Here is a 20,395-nt window from a genome sequence, read left to right as displayed (position 1 = left end):
ATTTGGCCTTTTCTACAGGTGGGGGTGGGGGACAGGTAGGGAGGGGTGCTCAGGGGACCCTTGGACCCAGCTAATCACTTCTTTCCCCCGGAGCTGGCCACACCTCCATGCCCACTCAGGAATGGCCCCTGGGAAGGCAGTTCCTGCCTGAGCCTGGCTCCCCAAGCTGGGCCAGCCGGGCTGGGGCCAGTCGGAGCAGGACCTGTGTGCCCCATTAACCGCACCAGGCGGCAGATAGCATCGGCCACCCACCCCTCCTCGGGGCGTTAAGAGGCAGTGTCCAGAGCAGGGGTACAGGCTGGCCAGGTGGGGTAGCGCCGTGGGTTGCAGACAGAGGCTGACCCACCCCCCACCTTCCAGGGGCTTCCTGGAGGGTCTGCAGGGGGCTGTGGCTGAGTTGGGAGCTGTCCGGAGAACGTTCAGGTCCTGAGTCCTTGGCCTCCCATCAGCTGGCACCCACATGTGTCTACTGCTCCCCGATTTCTCATCACCCACCAGACAGATGCAAGCCTGGCCCTGCTCGGTGGTGTCACCCCAGCTTTACAAGTGCAAAAATGGGATCAGAGCAACAGGATCCAGCCTGTACAATCTAGGAGGACAAGAGGGACCCCTGGAGGTCCTTCACCCTGGACTCTGGTCTGGCTGGGGGATGGCGGGTGGGGCCGCTTCACACACAGACATTTCCTCAGAGCCTCCTGAGGAGGGAGCCCACGACTGACCTTTCAGAGGGGTGAGGGGTGTGGACAGCTGTGGGTGCCCCCCTGGGGAGGGGCAGACTGAGCTGACCACAGTGGCATCCAGCCAAGCAGGGGCAGCGGGGAAGAATGTCTCAGAGGCCAGTGCAAAGGCCCCAAGGCAGAAATGTAGCAGCACTTGGAGGTGTGTGTGTGTGGGGGGAGTTTAGCAGTTGAGTGACAGGATTCCACAGAGCCCAGAGGCTCCACCCGCCTCCTCCCCTCTCCCCCACATCCGGGTGGCCCCTCCCACTCCTTCAGGCTCTAGTTTCCAACAACAGAGGCTGCAGCCGAGCAGGGAACAGGGCCCAGGGCCTGGCCCCAGGTAGGAGACCCTTCCAACTGGCCTCCCTGGGTAAGGGCAGGTGGAGAGGCCTGGACCCCTGCCTCAACCCTAAAGGGTTGGAAGTCTCCAGGATTTGTGTGGGGGCAAAGGGAAAGAAGGGTCACTTTCTCTGTGTAAGTAAAGCAAGGCAGAAAGGGTTCTGTGGGCAGATGAGTGTGAGAAACACTTTTTATCTGTCATCCCCCACCCCTGCCTTGGCACATCTCAATACCCGTGAGCTTATTCAGGCCTCAGAGGAAAATCTATGGTGACCTTCATGGGTCTGTGTCTCCCCGAATTGTGTTCCAGGGACTATATCTGGGAAAATGGGACCTAGAGACACAGCTTGCTACTAGGCTCGCAGGTTGGGCCAGACTCAGGACCTGGTGGAACTGAGTTCAAATCCAGATCCCCCAAACTCCCCACATGCCTCAGTTTCCTCATCTGTAAAACAGGACATCAACACTGCGTGGAAGGGCACAGGGGGAACAGAGGTAGCTGCTACTTGGCACACAGTGGGGCCTCTTTCTCTTGCAGCCCCAAACTCTGACCTCCTGGCCTTTCCCACCAGTTGGCCAGTTGAGGGCCTGCACCTCACGCTGGACCCGCCTGGAGACCCCACTCCCTCCTGGGAGCCCCGGCTGCTCAGGCAGATCCCAGTGCCTGCAGGGGCTGGAGGGAGGCCCCGGGGCCTACACTGTTCCCCGGATGGCCTGCTCTTCCTGACGGCTGGGGCTGCTCCCTGCCTCCATGTGCTGGACCTCGAGGGACGCTCTGTCTGCCACCTGCCCTGCCGCGTGCCTGGGATCGGGGACTTTGTGCCAGAGGACGTCGCTGTGACAGCTGCTGGGCTCGTGGTGGTCAGCGACCTTGTCCATGGGGCTGTCCACACACTCCAGCATACCGCCCGAGCCCCCCAAGGCCGCTGGGTGACAGTGGGTACCTTCCTGGCCCCCCGGGGACTGGCTGTGGACGCCCTAGGCCGCTTCCTGGTGACGAACTATGTGCCGGGGGCTGTACACAGCTTTACATTGGGCCCCACCTTGGAAGCACTGGCCCCAGCCTCTGTGTTGGGTCTAGACGGCCCCTGCTGGGTGGGCCTGGGGCCCGATGGGGGGTTTGCCGTGAGCGAGGAGTTTGGGGATGTGCAGCTGTTTGGCAATGCCCACCAACCCCTGGGCGCCCTGGGGGGCCTGACGGGGCACACCTTTGGCAGCCCGGCTGGTGTGTGCACCGATGCGGAAGGTAGTGTTATTGTGGCAGATGAGCAGCGTCGTCAGGTGACCCTGTTCCCCAGGACTGGGGCACCTGTCTGCTTGGTGTCCAAGGGGCTGCGGCGGCCCTTGGGTGTGGCCTGTGTGCCCCAGAGTCGGCTGGTAGTGGCCGATGCAGGGGACAGCTACATCAAGGTGTACCAGTACTCAGAGCTGACCTGACCCAGTGGGCTTGGATGGCAGCATGGGGTCAGCCCTCAGGTCACCGAAACACCATGAAAGAGACACATTCAGGGCATCGGAGGGCTGCCGGCCGTGCCATCCTGACCCTGCACATTTTCTGAGCACCTGGTCTGGCTTCCTGGCTTCCTCTTGGAAAGGATTCAGACTTGGTCAGCAGGCATGAATCAGCTGCCTGGCAGCACCCCCTGCAAGGTTCACAGCCTCCAAAGTTGGTTCTCGCCATGCCCCAGCTCAGGGTGCCCCAGCGCTATCTGCCCCCATGTCTACCCAGGCCGTGGCCCTGCTGGCGGAGGGCCCAGGACGCCTGAGCTTTGGAGCCAACAGCTGAAGCCTGGAGGTATTTGGTGTGCTGGGCCAGCTGCCAGCTCTTACCCAAGCAGGATTTCCCGCCAAGTGCCCCAGCCCCAGTCTCCTAATCAGACACAGGCAGGCAGGGAAGGTGTGGCTGGGCTGAGTTGCACTAAGCTGGGCGGCCTGGGAAAGGGTGCGGCCCCTCACTGTCCCCCGTCCTCAGAGGTGCCCGAGGTTCCGAGCCTCCTGCAGCTTCTCTGGGCCCATCTGAGGTAAGGAGGAGGCAGAGGGGGGCTGCCCTGGAAGCGCCCTGGGGTGGCACATGCCTGCATTGGGAGCCTTCATGCCCTTGGCCACTTCTCCCACGTGAAACCGTCTCACAGGCTGTCTGATCATTCATTTTCTCCTCTGTAAACCAGGACCACACAGCCCAAGTTCATGGGCGGGGGTGCTGGGAGGGTTATGGGCAGTGGTCCCATCTAGGAGAGCCTTCCTATGGGGACACATGCCTGCTGCTTAAATACAGCAGGAAAGTGAGGCCCCAAGAGGGTGGGGAAGGGCGGGGTTACTCTGAGTCTAGAGCCCAGTCAGCTCCTAGTTCCAGCTAGGGGTCTCCAGGGGGAGGGGACAGTGGCTGGTCCCGGCCCTGAGAGCTGGTGAGGGGGTGCTCCTGTCTGTCACCAGGACTTTGGGGTCTGTGGTTCAGGCCATCACCTCTGAGAAGATCCCCTCCATAAGTGCCAGGCCTCTGTGGGAAGGGGGATTAAATGGATCAATCAATGTGAGGAAGTGTGTGCAGTAGATGCTCAATAAACATTAGTTGCTGCTGGTGCTAGGGGTATTGTTTCCTGGAGCAGGAGGGTCCAGAGACACCCCTTGACGATCAGGTCAGTTGGCTCCTGCCTCTCAGCTGGGCCTCCAGGGCCCAACAACTTCCTGGCCAGCCTGTCCCTAGGGGGACCTGGGGGGGGGCTCCCCTCTGCGGAGACCAGTGTGTGAGGGGACCAGGCTAGGGCTGGGGCGTGAGCTCTTTTATGGGATCCCACGTAGGGTCTGGAGGTCATTTCACCCCGGGAGGGTGGGGGCGAGGCGAAGTACAGAACCCTCAAAAGCCAGGTCCACTGGGTCCCTCAGACGAGGAAACCCAGGGAGGTTTGGCGGCTGGGGGAAGGTGAGGGCTGGATGGCAGGGGTGTTACGGACGCTGCGGGTGGACTGGAGGGGGGTCAAGGAGGCTAAGCGGGGGCACAAGGTCACTGGGGGAACAAGAATGCTGCGGGGGCGTGAGGACAGGGACGCTGCGCAGTGGCGGTAACAAGGCCGCTGAGCGCGCATCACTGGCTCCGCAGTCGGGAACGTTGCGTGCACGGAACGCTTGGGCAAGGCCAGCGGGCAGCACGGGCACCTTTGGGGGCCGGACCGTCGCGCGGCAACGTCGGGAACCCGCGGAAGGGGACTCGTGTCCCGCGGCGCATCGGCTGTGGGGCTGGGGGCCGTGAGCGCGCTTGTCCGCCCGGGCCCCCGCGACGTGGTCCCCAATCCTATCCTGACCCCGCCGCCCGAGGGCGCGGCCCCGGGGAGCAGCCGGTGAGCATTCGCGGGGAGGGCCGGCGTCGCGCGGCGTGACCTTGGGGAGCCGCCCCTCCTGGCCGGGGCTGGGGGCCCCGACTCCCCGGCCGCCGCGGGACCCGACGCAGGCGAGGGAGCGGAAAGATCTCTCCGAGGCTCCTCCCGGGGCCGGCCCCGGCCTCCTGCCACTAGGAGCCTCTGTTTCATCGTCAGTAAAACAGGGACGTCTCCGTTTGCCGCCTCGAGGGGGCCTGCGACTTAGCAGAGCAGTGAGCGGCCCGCCAGCCCGCACAGCAGCCGGGTTCGCCCAGATCAGGGGGATTTGTGGCCGGGTGCGTGGGTGCTCTTCGCGGGGAGTCTGGTCCCAATGCCGTGCGGGGTGAAGGGCCTCGGAATGATTCCCTTTGATCCACCCCAGCTTTGGCCTCTTTGGAAGGGGATTCAGGGGTCAGTGGAGCTGGTTGTCAGCACTTTGTACTTGTCCTTGACGACAGCAAAGGGCAAAAAAGCAGAATCCTAGATTCAGGGCCATTCTTCTGAAATGAGAGAGAAAAAGCACTGTTCACACAACGTGAGAAAATTTTTTTTTTTTTTTTTTTTTTTTTTTAACACAAACGACATGGAGTGAACAAAACGAATTCTTTTGAGCTATTGAGGAGGGAGCAGTGATGGGGAGGCTTCGCAGAGGAGGGTGTCAGCCAGTGAGCTGTCCCTGGCCAGTCCTACCCGGGCTGTTCCCTGGAAGGAGTTCACGCAGGGGGTGAAAGGCAAATGCAGCTTCTGCTTCATGAGGTAGCCTGTTGACCTTCAGTTCTGTGGGGAGGGGTGTCCCAGAGATGTGACTGATCTGCGAAGGGGCTGTTTCCTAAGGGAACTCGGGTGTCGTTCTTAACACGGGAGGCTTTTCCAGCCTTGTATCCCCCAACCCCCCTTTATCACAGTCTTGAAAGAGGTGCACGTTGCCCAGTTACTGCCCTGCTTTTTCCCATCTGCACCTCTGCTATTGATTGCCTGCTCTTTCATCTCTTTCTGGCCGTCTGATCTGAGCAGCCTTCTCTGTGTTCGTCACTCCCAGAGGCTGAGGTGGAAGCTGGGGTGGGAATTTGCCCCGTAATCTGTTAAGAGTTCTTGCTCACTGCCCCACGGATAAGAACACCAACTTCTGCCCTCTGCTCTTCCTTAGACATGAGGAGCTGCTGCTTTTTTTCTTTTCCTTTTTTAGGTAAACTTTGTAGATGAAGCATAATACGCACAAAGGAAGTGCACAAGTTGTATGTGTACAACTCGGTTTTCCCCAAAGGGAACCCACCGTAGAACCAGCTTCCCCCAGAGAAGCTGTCGCCCCAGAGCAGTTCTACTCCTTTTCCGACGGTAGCCATGAGCAGTTCTCCGTAGCTCCTGGGAAAGGGGTCCCCAAGCAGGGTGTGATGGTGTCATTTGGGTGAGTTGGTATGTCCCTTTCCCTCCCACGATGCCATCAGGAGGGCAGCCCCTGCAGAAGGGTCCGGAACACAAGTTGGCGCTGGATGCCCTTGATGAGGGTCACAGGGGTTCGGCCTGGGGCTGTTGTGAGGCTCTAGCCTTTCCTGGCCAGCACCACTGTGGCCTGCCCTCCCTGGTCACTGGAGGAGGGGCATTTGGGAGTCCTGCTGCTGCTAGACTCAGAGGGGTCCTTTTCAGCTGGAACCCACAGCTGGGAGAGGCCCCTTTTACTAGCTGCCTGGAAGAGGCCTTGACCCTCCAGCCCCATGCTGGGCTCCTGCAAGGGGGGAAAGCAGCTGCACCAGTGGCCTCTTAACCCCGGTGTTGATGTCTGTGACGCTCCTCTTAGAGTCCCCTGGCCTTCAGGAAAAGGCTCCCTGTGCCTCCTACAATGTCACACTGCCCCCACATTGCGTGTCCCTCTCTGTACCTTGTCCCCATGGGCCTGCTGAGCACTAGAGCTCAGAGGCCCAGGTTCAGTCCAAGGCCTATGTCTGTCCCCCAGGTGTGGCCTCCAACGTGGGGGGTCTCAGCTCAGCACAGCTGTTCTGTCCTTTGTGCCGAGTAGCTGCAGTTGGTGTCAGAAGGGGCATGCTCAAAGGTGAATGCCCTCAGCACCATGCGGGTGAGGTCCTGCTGCCATCTGGGAGGGGCTCAGGTGGGAGCATGAGGTGCTTGTTAAGAAAGCCTCATCCCAGGGAGCTTCCTGCTGGGCAAGTTAAGGCGCGGGTCCCACCGCGTGTAGGAATTGCAACCGCTTGGGATGCTGTTGCTGATGAGGCCGCGTGAAGGTAGTGAGGGGCCTGGAAAGCTTGCATCTCTCATCCTGAGACTAGACGACAGGGTCTCTCCATCCCCCAGGGCTGACCAACTTCTCCCACCATTTCTAGATAGCCACCCGGTTGGAAGAATAGTGCCCCAAGGAGGCGCTCGGCCCTGTTGGGAGCCCTGCCCTGAAGTGGCAGATGGATGGGCTCTCAGGGCAGGATGGGCGCGGCCATAGGCTGGAGGGTCAGGTGGAGGCAGAAGCCCCGTGAGAGCTGAGCCTTCTCCCTGAGCACTGAGGCTCCTCCAGGGGCACGTCCCAGGCATCTTCTGAGGTGCCTGCACCAGTCGGAGCCCACAGTCGCCAACAGTGTCCACATGTCTGGTTTCCCTTAGTCCCGCGGCAATTTGTTTAAATTTCATCTTTATTCTTGCTGGCTTAGTAAGTCAAGGTTCGATAGACTTTTAATTTGTGTTACTTTGTTAATGAGATTGTACATTTATCCCCGTGCCACACATAAAAAAGCAAATCAGTTTCTTTAAAAACAGAAGTTAAACCTCTTGCTCAGTTCCACATACCCTGTGAGTGGTACTGAGCAGGTCACATGATCTTGCCCTGGGTCAGCCTGCTTCTCACTGAATTGGGGGAAAGCGTTGACCTGCCTCGGGTGGGGGTGAGGGGTGATTTGGGGCCTGTGCTCGCAGCTGCCCAGGGCAAAGGTGAGGGAAGCGCCCATGGGAGATGGGCAGCTGGGACACCCCCCCCGGCCTTCAGGATCAAACCCACAACGGGGTCACCCCAACCTGTGGGCCCTCTAGCCACGTAGACATGTCCAGCAGGGTATCTGCGCTACACACTGGCCAAGGCCTGCGGCCACAGCCCTGCCAGCCCCCCTGGGCCATGGAGGGCAGTGGCGGCACAGCATGTCTGAGCTGAGTCTCCCCCGTCTCTTGCAGTGACCCCGGCATGGTGCTCAAGGCCTTCTTCCCCACGTGCTGCGCCTCGGCGGACAGCGGCCTCCTGGTCGGACGGTGGGTCCCGGAGCAAAGCAGCGCCGTGGTCCTGGCTGTGGTGCACTTTCCCTTTATCCCCATCCAGGTCAAGGAGTTCCTGGCGCAGGTGCAGCAGACCAGCCAGGTGGGCGTGGCCGTGCTGGGGACCTGGTGCCACCGTCGGCAGGAGCCCGAGGACAACCTGGGCCACTTCCTGGAGGGCCTGGGTGCCATCTTCTCCCATGAGCCCTGGCTCCAGCTGTGCCGGGAAAAGGGCAGCACCTTCTGGAGCTGCAAGGCCACGCGCTGGCAGGGGCCCACCACCCCCGGAGCCCCCAGCGAGGACCAGGTCATGATTGTCTTCTACGACCAGCGCAAGGTGCTACTGTCCCAGCTGCACCCGCCCGCGGTCCTGCCTGACCAGCAGGCTGGCGATGCCGTAGCCGGCGCTACGGGCCTGGCTGCTGTTTTCCACACGGTGGCTCGCAGCGAGGTGCTCTTCCGAAGTGACCGGTTCGATGAGGGCCCCGTGCGGCTGAGTCACTGGCAGTCGGACGGTGTGGAGGCCAGCATCCTCGTGGAGCTGGCCAAGTGGGCCTCAGGGCCCATCTGCGTGCTGCTGGCCAGCCTGCTATCCCTTGTCTCAGCTGCCAGCACCTGCCGGTAGGTGCCCCTGGGGCCAGGATGGGATGAAGTCAGGCTCCTGAGTCCAAGGCCTACCCCTCAGCGTGCAGGGGACCCAGGCAGGCCTTTCCGAGGCTCATGGCTGCCCCTGTACCCCAGTTCCCCTGTGCTCCCTCCTCTGGATCTCAGAGGACATCCTGATGGTAGCTGTTCTTGTGCCGCACGCTCCTGGCGCAGCCCCAGGGTTTCTGGCAGCCTCAGCAGTTGCATGGGACCCACCAGGTAGGGGTGCTGGCTGAACCTCAGATGGCTCCAGCCCCCGAGGGGGAGACGAGTCGATGGACAGATTGGGCTGTCAGCCGAGGACCAGTGTTCGCCCTGCCTGGGAGTTGTTCGTCCTGAATATGTGCAGGCCTGCCTGCTTGCCTGGCCCCACACCACAGGAGAGGCAGCCGCAGAGGCCATGGGGTGCATCCACTGTCTGACAGCCATGGGTGTGGGGTGGTAGTCCCCAACCACAGCCATTCTCTAGAATCACCTGGAACACTCCTGGCTCCGGGCCTGGCCAAGAGATTGGCAAAAGTCCCGGGGGCCCTGGGGAATTCTGGGGCAGCACCAGAGTGTTCTGGCTGCTTAACCAGAGGGCCTGGGGCTGGGCTGCAGGGGCCCCTCTCTCTGTGAGAAGCCGTCTCCCTGGTGGGGAGCAGCTGGGCTCCACTCTCAGGCAGCCCTTCCTCTTAGGTCCAGGGGTTCAGGTCATCTGGTTTGGAGACTGGTCTTGCCTGCTCACTAGGGGCTCTGAAAGCGCTCAGGCCTGTCCTGAGGGCCCTTAGCAGTCGTGTGTGGACAATGCCTTGGGTTATGGGGGCCGTCGGGGATGGGGGGTTTCAGAGCTTCACAACTAAAGGAGTACGTGCAAGTGTGTCTGGGCCTGGTGCAATTTGGGGGAGAGAAAGTATGGGGACAGAGCCCCAGAGAGCAGTTTCCAGGCTCTTGGCCTCACGTGGAAAGGTGATGGCTCGGGTAGTAGATGGTCATCAGCTGTGACTAGTTGGCCGTCAGCTGTAACCAGTTAGCCATTGGCCACTGATACAACTGCCGTGGCTGCGCTAGGGGGTGGGTTGGTTGGCAGAGAAGCACTAGGAGGATTGAGCATCATGTGGCTCCTGCTCCCTGTGTCTCCAACCAGCCGCCAGTGAGACTATAGCGGTGTGACTCCCCTACCTATGGCTCCGTGGGTGTTCCTTTTGGCCACACTGTGTCCTGCGTCCTTATGCGGGGAGCAAGAGCTGAGACCCCGCATGACACCCTGCATGACAGAAGGTTCTTAGCTTTTATCAGCTTTCAAAGGACCCAAGAAAGGTTAAGAACTGCTCACGTGCCCATCGGTCAGGTGTTGGTCATTGACTGGTGGTGGTTACAAGCACGGGAACGTTCGTTCACACGAGGCATGGCTGTCACTGCAGGAACGAAGCCCCCTGCCCGCTTCAGGGCAGGTGCCGGCTGCCTAGGGCTGCTCTGAGCCCGGGGAGACTGCTGTTCGGATGGGGTCTCTGTACAGACAGGACCAGGCCACCTTCCTCTTGATGGGAGTTGGGGGCGGGGGGGCATGCTGAATGCATTCATTCTTGGAATTGGTTCAAAGCCCCTTGGTTGGAGATGAAACTTAAACCTTTCAAAATCGAGACCTCTCCCGTCCTGAAAGTCCAAGCACACATTGGTTGGTGGCTCTGCATTTTCCACAAGCCCTTTCCATCCCCTGCCAGCAGCAAGGCTGTGAGTGGAAAGGGACCCTGGGCATGGCTGAGCTGTGACCCAGCACATTCTTCACCTTGGCTTGCAAGCATCTCTCCTCAACATTTGAAGGTCTGTGGAAGTGTCTTGGTGCTTCCTTTGCCTGCTGAGAAAGCAGCCTCGGGAGGCCAGGTCACCTGGAGACCCTTGACGAGGGTCACCCATCCAGCAGGGCAGTGCGTTCTCTCCACTCCTGGGGCACAGTTGTGGCCTGGTCAGAGCTCTGTGAGGTGATCAGCCTCCCGGTTACTGGTCGTGAGTGCACCGTGAACCTCGCCGGGCCGCCCACCTGGGCCCCCACTTGTGTCCCTGCCCTGCTGAGTTCAGGAGTGTGGCCCTCGGTGTTTGGGGCCCAGGGAGGACCCGTGCTGAGCCTGGCCTGAGGCTTCGTATCTGCACAGTGAGGGGTGTGGGCTACACTGAGGGGCCCTCGCTCCCTGGCAGGCAGGAGAGGCCCCGGGAGGCGCTGAAGGCCCATCCTCTCTGCTCCTTCACAGGGTCTTCAAGATGTGGCCACTGCCCTTCATCTGCAGCAAGCTCTCCACGTGCGAGCAGCTTAGGTACCGGCTGGAGCAGCTCACGCTCATCTTCAGCCCCCAGAAGGCCGAGAACCCCTCCCAGTGGATGAGGTGCGGGCCTGCCCTGGGTCTGTCTCCTCTCCCCCACCCGCTTCTCTGCCCCCAGCCCGTCCGTGCTGACCCTCTGACCACCCACTCCCGTGGGAACCCTCCTTCCAGGAAGGCCAACATGTGTGTTTCCGTGCTGCTCGACGTGGCCCTTGGCCTCACGCTCTTGTCCTGGCTCCACGGGAAAGGTCGCATTGAGCAGCTGGCCGATGCCCTCGTCCCAGTGGCTGACGTGAGTTGCTCGGGGTGCAGCCGGGTATGGACTTGAGCACCCGTTTCCTGGGGTGGGGTTGGGGCCCTTCCTGGGGCAGCAGAGGCCCCTCAGTCCCCTGGGAGCTGCTGTGTGGAGACGGGCCTGCCAGGTGCCCACCCTCCTTTGGCGGCTTATATCGCGGCTCCTGGCCTCCATCTTCCCTCCTAAAGGTGGCCATGTCTGGGGGCCACCTTGTGGTTGAGGCTTTTAGGGGGAACCCACCTCCCCCTGCCAGGCCTAGTGTCACGGTGTCCCTATTGCCTCCCCCTGCGTGACCGTTTCTGCTCTCCTGGCTCTTCGGGGCGACTGGCTTTTGACTTGGGTCCTCTGCGTGGTTGGCGTCATGGAAACCTGTGTGTCCAGGGCGGTGTGTGTGGTGGGGTTCTGGCCTCCCACCGAGGGGGTCCCATCGCCCCAGCATTGGCTCCATTGTTCTCGTGCTAAGAGCCAGAGGCACCCGCTCATCTGCCGTACCCCGGGACTTGCCCCTCGATGCTGGGCAATGTTTCCAGGGCCTGTGTGCTGGCCCCTCGTCCCCACCATGGCCATCCTTCTAGGGCCCACCTGCATTTCCACACCGGCTCTGGGCCTTCAGCTGCTCCGCCTCCCATCCTCAGCGCCTAGGGCCCTGTCGCTTCTGTTGGGAGCTCGTCTCCTGCGTAGGGCAGGCACTCTGGCCCCTGGGGCTACACCCCAGCCTCTGTGGGGGTCTCTGTGGTCCAGGGCCGAGGCCTGACTGGGGGCCCATGTGGACCCAGCCTCTGCCAGCTGTCCCCAGCGTCTAGCCATGGGTGTTTACTGGGCCGGACCCTGTGGGCAGGAGTCCTCCCAGGCTGAGGGTCCCCACAGCGTCTCGAGGTGGCCTGGCTGAGAGGAAGGAGGAAGGAGAAAGGAAGAGGTGGGGGTTAAGAAGGGGGCTTGGCTGCCACACCTGCTTGTCTATACTCTGCCTGTTGACCAGCTTCACCCTAGACCTCCCTTCTGCAAAACTGCTACAAAATATAAATATTTAATTTAAAAATGAAAGCCTCTTCCTGCCGCCAAGCTCTTATCCTTTAAATATTAAATGAGCTCTATTTATAAAGAACGTTCTGTTCCTCTTCTCACTGCTCCTGACATGGCTGAAGCCTTCACGCAGTGCTGGGAGAGGCCTGCCAGGCGGGCAGGGGGAGGGGGTCGTGGCAGACCTCTGACTGGGGCAGGGAGGTCACACCTGGGTGTCAGCATCGGTGATGAGGCTGACGGGCAGAGGGCCTGCCCACTGGGGCCGACACGGCCCCCCTGGACGTTGGCTTTCCTCCCGGGGCAGCTAGGATGCTGGTCAGCTTCTCTGCTTGCTTATGAGGCTCTCTGTGCTGTCTCTGGCCCTCACTGCCATTGATCTTGACTCTGAGCCCTCATCTCTCCTTCCCTCTAGAGGACCCTCCAGCCCTCCTACCTGCTGTCTGGGCCCCGATGGGCTTCACACCCTCATTTTCACCTGAGTTCACCCACCCAGGGCAGGTGGTGGGGTGGGTCCTCGGCAGAGGAAGACTGGCTGGGCCCACGGGCTCCCCCTGCAAGGTTCACAGTGAACCTGTGTCTGTCCCACATCCTGTCACCTGGGCCAAGGGCTCCCATGGATTCAGAGCGGTGCCACGGGGGAAATGATGCCTCATTTGGAGGTTGATGCCCAGCAGGGGCCACGTGTCCAGGGGCCAGGGGCAGACTGTTGGCCTCACAGGTCATGCCTCTCGGCCCTGCATCCCAGAACACCTTTGAAGAGGTGTTCCACGGCCAGACAAGTGTAGGACACCCCGTGTGCCCATCGTGATAGGAGACGGCATCCAGACACCTGGAGGAGGGAGCCCGGTCTACCTTTGCCCTGCACAGATGGGCTGGCCAGTGTAGAGCCATTTAAGGACAGCACGCCCCTCTGTGTCCTCGCAGCGCGTGGCCGAGGAGCTGCAGCACCTCCTGCAGTGGCTAATGGGCGCGCCCGCCGGGCTCAAGATGAACCGGGCGCTGGACCAGGTGCTGGGCCGCTTCTTCCTGTACCATATCCACCTGTGGATCAGTGAGTGCTGGCGGGTGGGCGGCGGGCCTCAGGGCTCCCCCCGGCTCCAGTGACCCCTGACGTGGCTCCCAAAGCCTGTACCCCCAGGGACACAAGCCCTGGCTGAGGAGGGCGGTGGACTCCAGGCCTGGTGCTGCCCCCTGGGTCCCTGCTTCCTGCCCTTCCAGCATCCTGTGTGTGCGAGTCCCGCTGTGCTGGGCTGGCTGCTCTGCCGAGGGATGGCCAGCGGCGCAGTCTGTCATCATAGTTACCAGGAGTGTCAGGCGCCATGCTCAGTGAGGCCGTGGGGGGGCCAGGACCCCCCTGGGCACCCCCTCAGGGTTCCCCCATCCCACCAGGCTACATCCATCTCATGTCCCCCTTCATCGAGCGAATCGTGTGGCACGTGGGCCTGTCCGCCTGTCTGGGCCTGACGGTCTCCCTGTCCATCCTGTCGGATATCATCGCTCTCCTCACTTTCCACATCTACTGCTTCTACGTCTACGGCGCCAGGTGGGGTGCTCCCTGCCCCCGCAGGCGTCCTGCTGCAGCCCTGGCTCCTGGGGCTGGGAAGGCCCGGGGGTGGTTTGGTGCCCCGGCCTGGCCCTGACGGCACCGTGTCCTCCAGGCTGTACTGCCTGAAGATCTGTGGCCTGTCCTCGCTCTGGCGCCTGTTCCGAGGGAAGAAGTGGAATGTTCTCCGCCAGCGGGTGGACTCTTGCTCCTACGACCTGGACCAGGTACTGGGCAGGACTGCAGGGCAGGGGGCACCTGGCCCCACCAGGCCAGCGTGACCTACAGGTGACTACCTCCCAGCTCCAGTCCAACCGTCCCCTCTGAATGCGCCTGGCCATGTAGCTGATTGGGCACCCGAGGGGGCAGCCACGCTCCTGTCCTGCAGCTCACCTGCAGGGTCGGCGGGAGACATGGGGGACGTGGGGAGCCTGCAAGGGGCAGGGTGCATGTGGGGCCCTCAGACACTGCCGAACCTTACATATGGGAGACAGACCCTGCCCTCAAGAGGCCCTGCCCACTGGACGGCGGCACGAGAGGTGCTCTGGGCACAGGGCCTGGCTCTGACTCACCTGCTAGCTTGCTCACACCTGAGACCCAGACCCTGAGCGCTGCTATCCAGGGTATGCTGTGCTCTAATTTTCACAGCCCCTCCGTCTTCCGTGTGCGTGGCTGCCCACCCTACTGGCTGGTCCTGTCTCCTGTGGGTCACCGAGCCTGGAGGGCACATAGTCATAAACCCTCAGTACTGGAGACAGCTGTCGAGAGCTGGCTTCCCCGAGTTGCCTCAGGAAGCAGGTGTCCCACCAGCGGGTGTCCCATTTCTGCTCAGTTACAGGCTGGGCTTGCTGGGCACGGACGGCAGGGGCTGACCTGCGTGGCTCCAGCTCATGCTGATGCCCGTGCCCCCTTGCCCGGCAGCTGTTCATCGGGACTCTGCTCTTCACCATCCTGGTCTTCCTGCTGCCGACCACGGCCCTGTACTACCTGGTGTTCACCCTGGTGAGCCATGGGGGGCTCTAGGTGGCACCGGCCAAGGGGCTTTGCCTGCAGGGCTTAGAGTGCTGACTGCCATCTCCACCTGCCAGCCGGCCAGTCATGGGCAGGCCACCCCCTGGCTGCAGGCCATGTAAAGGATGGCTGTTCCGGACCCTGGGCAGTGTGTGCTGGGTCCCGGAGTGGGTAGGGGTCCACCCTGGGGGGCACGCAGGGAGGGCAGGACCCCTGGTGGGCAGCTCATGGTGGTGGTCTCCCCTTAGTGCCTGGCCTGGGGGGACTCACACAGCAGGAGGGGAGCAGTCCCTAGGTAGCCTGGGTGGGGGGCCAGGGGCTCATTCCCCGGGGGTGGAACAGCATCTCCTCTGGCCTGGCGGGAGGGCCGACCACTCCTACCTGCTGCTGCCCGGTGTCCTTGTGCTTGGGCCTCAGGTTCAGGATGTGGGGGGGGGTCCGTGCCCTCCTCAGAGTGGGAGCCATGCTCTCGCAAGGCTCTTGAGTCCCTTGGTCACCCTTCACTGTGGCCGCGGACTCATCGGGCTGCTCTGCGCATGGGCATGGCTCTGGCCGCAGCCCCGGCTCAGAGGCCCTGGGCGCCGTCTGTGCTGCAGCTCCGGCTCCTGGTGATCACCGCGCAGGGCCTCATCCGCCTGCTCGTCGGCCTCATCAACTCCCTGCCGCTGTATGCGCTCGGCCTCCGGCTCTGCCGGCCCTACCGGCTCGCAGGTAGGGCTGTGTGCTGCGTGGGCGGGAGCCCGCCTGCGGGCCCTGCCGAGGCACCGACTGCACCCTGTGTGCCGCCTCCTGCCTGAAAGCAGTGGTGTGGGGGGGCGGGTGGTCCTAGGGCATCCGCTAGACCAGCTGCCTGCAGTGAGGGTGGGGGGAGGGCCCCGCTGGTGCTTAGGTTCAGAGGCCACAGAGACGGTGGTCCTTCCTTTTTATCACCCTTTTCTGTGACAAGCGTGAACATCTGCCTTGAGGTCTGTCCACAGTGGTATAGCTGGTGCCTGCATGTGGCTCAGAGAAGACGAGTCCCCGTGTGGTGGTGGGTGTGTGGGGCTGTGTGTGCCTGCTGGTGCCCCGTCAACTTTGGAGGGGACAGGCCAGGATGGGGGGTGCTGGGCTGGCCAGATCTGTGTGAGAAGAGTGTCCTTCCAGACCACTACTTGTTGGGACAACACCGCCATCCCCTCTGTAGGCAGCTGCCCATTTGCATGCTGACGCCAACCACTCGTTTGGCCACATGCTCCTGAGAGCCCACTGCAGACCTCGGGAGGCCGCTGCCCTGGTCACAGGGTTGTGGGTCGGTGCAGGGGCTTTGAACATGTCAGGGAACCTGGGGAGTTTCAGTACAGCCCCCGTCCAGCAGCTGTTCAGATGGCCCACGAGGCGACCACAATGCCCAGGAGGCTCTGCACCCAGTTTACAGCTGGGCAGCTTGGGGCACACCCCAAAGCACATGGTGGCTGTTCCCAGCCAGCTCCGAGCCAGAGGACATAAACACCGGTGCTCCGTGGGCTTTGGACGAAAGACCCGCCTGCTGGATGCCCTGAGAGCCTCTTTCCAAGGCACTTTGACCACAGATGGCGAGGCCAGGGCCCCACCTCCTGTGCTGCCCATGCTCGCTCAGCCCCGAGCCTCCACGCCCACCTCAGAATGCCAGGTGGAGAACTTGAGACACAGCACGCTCCTCCCCCAGACCCTGGCTCACGGCCAGAGCAGAGTTGTTTTAACTTCACATGAAAGGCCACAGATGCAGCCGCCTCCTCTCTCACCCGAGTTTGCCGTGGGGCCTCTTCATCAAATGATAATTAGCTCCTGTTTCTCTTCAAAAAAATCTTCCGCCTGGGAATCCCCAGGCTTGGGGGTCCAAACTGCAGGCCGGTGCATGGTGGGTCCCAGTTGGCCACGTACAAAAAAGTTAGAAGGTTTGTAGATGCCAGCAGGACAGCTGCCACCCTTCCAATGCCTGTTGGTTCTGTGGGAAAACCCACGTCCCATTTGGAAAGCAGCAGAGGCTGCACCCGTGCGGCCCAGGCCGCACCCCTGCGAGCCAGACACTGGCTTTTTGCGTTAGGTGGAGTTGCAGGAGGCTTAGCTAGTGGCCCAGCCGCGCGCTCAGAGGCAGATGGGAAGGACGGGAGGGGCGGAAGAGCGCAGGCAGCCCGTGCCCAGAGACGCATGGGCCTTCACTCCCAGAGTGCCGCTGCCCACACCTGTCCTTGCGGACACACAGCAGGAGGGCTGATGGGGCTGGGGAGCCCTGAACGGCCACTGCCCTCCCTCCTGGACACTTTGCTGTCCTTGCAGCTGGCGTGAAGTTCCGAGTCCTGGAGCATGAGGCTGGCAGGCCCCTCCGCCTCCTGATGCAGGTAAGGCCGCTGCGGACCTCACGCTGCTGCTGGTGGACAGACCCCCTGCTCGCCATGTCCCAGGGCAGCTGGGACCAGGCACCTGTGCGCTGTCCTGGGTGGGGCATCACAGGCCTAGGGTCAGGTAGGAGAGCCCAGCATGACTGAGGGATGGGGCCCAGGGGTAGACCACCCCCCAAAGCCTCTGGGCACCATGACGGTCTCTGCCTGGAGCCTTCCCCAGCAGGGCTGTGGACGGGCTCCCCTGCACTGGGTCAGACGCCTTTGGCCGCCTAGGGCTCCTGCCTGGTTGGCCCTGCATTTCTGTCTCCTGCCCTGGGCCCCACGAGCTCTTGGTCCAGGAAGAACAGCACAGATTTGGCAAAGGCCTCAGGACACATGGTTCTCTGTTGGGCTCCTTTATCTGAAACAGTCTGGAGGCCCCCGACCTGCGGAGGGAACAGGTTACTAGCCATGTGACCCACTCGGTGTCTCCCTGGGTGCTAGTGTTGGGTCCAGGCAGGCAGGGTTGGCCTGAGGGTCACTGGGAGAGGTCAGATGCTGAGGCAGCTGGGGCCCTGTGTGGTTTTCCCGATGTTCAGTGTGTTCTGAGTCCCACCAGAGGTGGCTGTGGGGAGCTACGTGAGTCCTGGAGTGGAGGGGGCTGCACCTGCCAACCCAGCCCGCCTCCTCCCTGCAGCCTGCCCAGAGCAGAGCATTCCCTCCGGAGCTGCTCACCCTGCCCCGTGGCCCACAGGCGAGAGCCCATCTGGCACGGAGCTGGCCCAACCCCACAACTGTCAAGCCCAGGGCCCCACCCTCCCACCCATGAAGGCTTGCGAGGCCCCAAGAGCTTGAGCCCCAGGGCGTTGGGGCCATGCCCAGGCTGACCACTGCCCTTGTGCTTCCAGATAAACCCCCTGTCCTATGGTCGCGTGGTGCACACTTACCGCCTGCCCCGCTATGGCTGCCACCCCACGCACTCCTGGGGCTCCCTGTGTCGCAAGCTGTTCTTCGGGGAGCTCATCTACCCCTGGAGGCAGAGAGAGGACAAGCAAGACTGAGGGACCACGGCCACCAGCCCACCCAGCATCACTGCTCGGCCATGGTCAGCCCTCCACCACGCCAAGTCCTATGGCATTGACTGTCGGGCAGTACGTGGCCCTGCTCTCTGCCCTCCTTGCCCCGTTGTCTGGGGCCTCCACAGGTCCTGCGGGGCCCTGCCTGTCGCATCTCCTCCTGACTCCGAGGTTGAAGGTCATGGGGGTGGTGAGCAGGATGATGTAGGGCTGGGTGGCCGGCAGGTCAGCCTGCTTGCGCTCCGTCTTGGACCCACCTCCGATCTGTTGCCTGATGCCCACCAGCCCCACAGGCCTGCCAAGGCGTCCCTTTGGCCCCAACTCAGGCCCCGACCTGCCCGGGGAGGGTTTTCAGAGCTTAAGCTCTGCTCACCATGCCCTTTCCCAGTGGGGTGAGCTGGCAGGTCACCCGGCCATGCGGTAGGTGGAGGGACCCCTCCCAGAATGCACTCCGCAGTCCTTGAGACTCTGACTCCCAAGCATCCTTCCTTGTGTTGTGGGTGGATGTACCCTTTCCGTAAACATTGGAGGCCATGTCTGCTGTAACCCAGAGTCCAGGGAACAGCCATGCCCCTGGGGAGAACATGCCCCGAGGAAACGGACAGGCAGGAACTTCAGGGTTCCCAGTGGCCCTGCCCATACCTGGCTAGCCTCTGCCCTCGACGGTCCCAGCCTTCTGCTTCTCCAGAGGGCCAGGAGGACACCAGGAGAGCCTCGCACTGAATCGGCAGGTGAGGAAGGCCCAGGCACGCACCAACTGCTGCTCACCAACAGAGGGACCTGCTCCTTAGGGCGCCTCCCCGGCACTAGCCACCATGCAAAGACAGTGTGTGTGGGGCTTGCTGCCACCCCTGTAAAAGCTGTCTGCAGCTTTGGGGTGGGGGTCACTGGGTGTGTTGCCCATCCTGGGGTCTGCTCTCTGTGAAGACCACCTGTTGCTCAAGGTATGGTGCACATGCAGTGACCCCTTGGAAGGCAAGTCCTTGCCACCCATTCCTCGCCCGCTGGACACATGGGCCAACCAGGCTGTCCTTGGAGTGACACACTGGGGTGTGGTTGCTGTGATGACATGCGCGTTCCCTCAGCACAGATCTGCTCTTCAGGAAGCCCTGACTCTCGTGTGGCTTCTACCTCGCACACACCGCTCTGCGCCTGGTCAAGTGAGGCTGCGCTTGGCTCCGTTCTGACAACTTATTTTCCTGATGTATTATTTTTTTAACAGCTTTATTGAGGCATATCTTATATATCATAAAGTTCACCCATTTTGAGTGCACAACTGATTTGTAGTAACTTTACCAAGTAGAATGACCATCACCAGTTTTAGAACATTTTTATCACCCCAGAAAGAAATCTGTACCCCTTACGTAATCACTCACCATTTCCCCTACCCCAGGCCCTGGCAACCACTAATCTACTGTCTATGGATTTGCCTATTCTGGACATTTGTCATAAAGCGAATGTAGCACTTACCAGTACTTTATTCCTCTTTATGGATGAATATAGACTACACGGATGTACCACATTTTGTTTATCCGTTGACCTATTGATGGATGTTTGTGTTATTTCCACCTTTTGGTGATTGTGAATAATGCTGCTGTGAACCTTCATGCATAAGTTTTTTCTGCGGACGTTATGTTTTCATTTCTCTGGCAGTGGAATTGCAGCGTCACATGGTACTTTTATGCTTAACCTTTTGAGTTACTTATACGTTACATGTCCTATGTGAATATGTTCTCATTACAAATAAGGAAGAGAAAGTCACTCTTGATCCCCAACCTCAGAAGAAAACAGTGCTGTCCCTTTGGAGAGCAGCCTTCCAGACCTGATTCTGCACAAACATTCCGTTTCTCTCTATGTAAATCTAGAATGAAATGATTTGTTAGTTTGCAGCATAAATGTTGAAATGACACTGGACATACTGTACTGTCATTTGATTTCTTCTCTTTTCACATCAGTGCTGTCTGCACCTTATGTTGGTCACCTGGTTGATTTAACAGCTCCCTGTCTGGGGACTCTGGATGGTTTCCTGACTTTCATCATCATTGCAACGGCTGCTGTGAAATTCCTTGAGTACTTTTGCAAGGACTTCTCTATGTTAAATCAGAAGCAGAATCATTAGCCTGTCCAACCACCCTCCCTGAGGGCTGTTCCCCACATCCTGGCCTGCAAGCGATGCTGCCAATCTGATGGGTGAAAGGGGTATTATTTTGCTTTAATCTCCATTTCGCAGAGTGAAACTTCACATCTGCACAAGTATTCAGAGGGTTTTCATACTTCTTTGCCCCTTAAGAAAAATAACCCAACACCTGGCCCGACCCGGCTCTGCTGGGTCTCTAGACTCAGCCACGAGCAGCTGGGGGCAGGGTCCTGTCACTCCGTGGCTCGAGGCTGTGCTACCATCACCTCTGATAGATGAAGAGTTAGTCACCCGGCCACGGAGCCGCCGTGGTTCTAGAACTTTAGGCCTTCACAGCCACGCGCTGTAACATACGGCCTTGCCCAGGGCGAA

General features: G+C 60.9%; 2 protein-coding genes across 5 annotated transcripts; both read left to right on the top strand.

Annotated features, from left to right (window-relative positions):
- The first annotated feature begins 649 nt into the window (after nucleotides 1-649).
- On the top strand, nucleotides 650-2,541 carry NHLRC4 (NHL repeat containing 4). The gene is made up of 3 exons (XM_074323077.2): nucleotides 650-656; nucleotides 1,003-1,059; nucleotides 1,597-2,541. Exons 1-3 carry the CDS (start codon nucleotides 650-652, stop codon nucleotides 2,493-2,495), a joined length of 963 nt encoding a protein of 320 aa, XP_074179178.1. The 3' UTR covers nucleotides 2,496-2,541.
- Nucleotides 2,542-2,675: 134 nt separating this feature from the next.
- PIGQ (phosphatidylinositol glycan anchor biosynthesis class Q) lies at nucleotides 2,676-19,800 on the top strand. Of its 4 annotated transcripts, XM_074322571.2 has the most exons (12): nucleotides 4,253-4,393; nucleotides 4,589-4,707; nucleotides 7,580-8,278; nucleotides 10,531-10,662; nucleotides 10,771-10,891; nucleotides 12,842-12,968; nucleotides 13,307-13,460; nucleotides 13,576-13,687; nucleotides 14,382-14,462; nucleotides 15,068-15,182; nucleotides 16,767-16,828; nucleotides 17,719-19,800. In XM_074322571.2, exons 3-12 carry the CDS (start codon nucleotides 7,590-7,592, stop codon nucleotides 17,869-17,871), a joined length of 1,746 nt encoding a protein of 581 aa, XP_074178672.2. In that variant the 5' UTR covers nucleotides 4,253-4,393; nucleotides 4,589-4,707; nucleotides 7,580-7,589; the 3' UTR covers nucleotides 17,872-19,800. The 4 variants fall into 4 exon arrangements, 3 of the variants coding, with proteins under 3 accessions (XP_019611794.3, XP_019611795.3, XP_074178672.2); XR_016022632.1 differs by lacking the exons at nucleotides 4,253-4,393; nucleotides 4,589-4,707 and adding an exon at nucleotides 2,676-3,079 and having other exon boundaries at nucleotides 14,293-14,462; XM_019756235.3 differs by lacking the exons at nucleotides 4,253-4,393; nucleotides 4,589-4,707 and adding an exon at nucleotides 2,676-3,079.
- Nucleotides 19,801-20,395: the final 595 nt, after the last annotated feature.

This window comes from Rhinolophus sinicus, chromosome 10 (assembly GCF_057876585.1).
Source record: "Rhinolophus sinicus isolate RSI-liver-muscle chromosome 10, RSI-T2T, whole genome shotgun sequence".
NCBI lineage: Eukaryota > Metazoa > Chordata > Mammalia > Chiroptera > Rhinolophidae > Rhinolophus > Rhinolophus sinicus.
Note: the sequence above shows the minus strand (reverse complement) of the source record. Positions and strands in the feature narration are given on the sequence as shown.

Excerpts from the sequence above, each read along its gene's own strand:
- NHLRC4 (XM_074323077.2), top strand. Across the intron at positions 1,060-1,596 it reads GGCCCAGGGCCTGGCCCCAG|CCCCAAACTCTGACCTCCTG; the intron begins GTAGGAGACCCT and ends TTTCTCTTGCAG.
- PIGQ (XM_019756235.3), top strand. The coding sequence starts at position 2,676 with ATGAATCAGCTGCCTGGCAGCACCCCCTGCAAGGTTCACAGCCTCCAA. Across the intron at positions 8,279-10,530 it reads TCAGCTGCCAGCACCTGCCG|GGTCTTCAAGATGTGGCCAC; the intron begins GTAGGTGCCCCT and ends GCTCCTTCACAG. Across the intron at positions 10,663-10,770 it reads AACCCCTCCCAGTGGATGAG|GAAGGCCAACATGTGTGTTT; the intron begins GTGCGGGCCTGC and ends CCCTCCTTCCAG.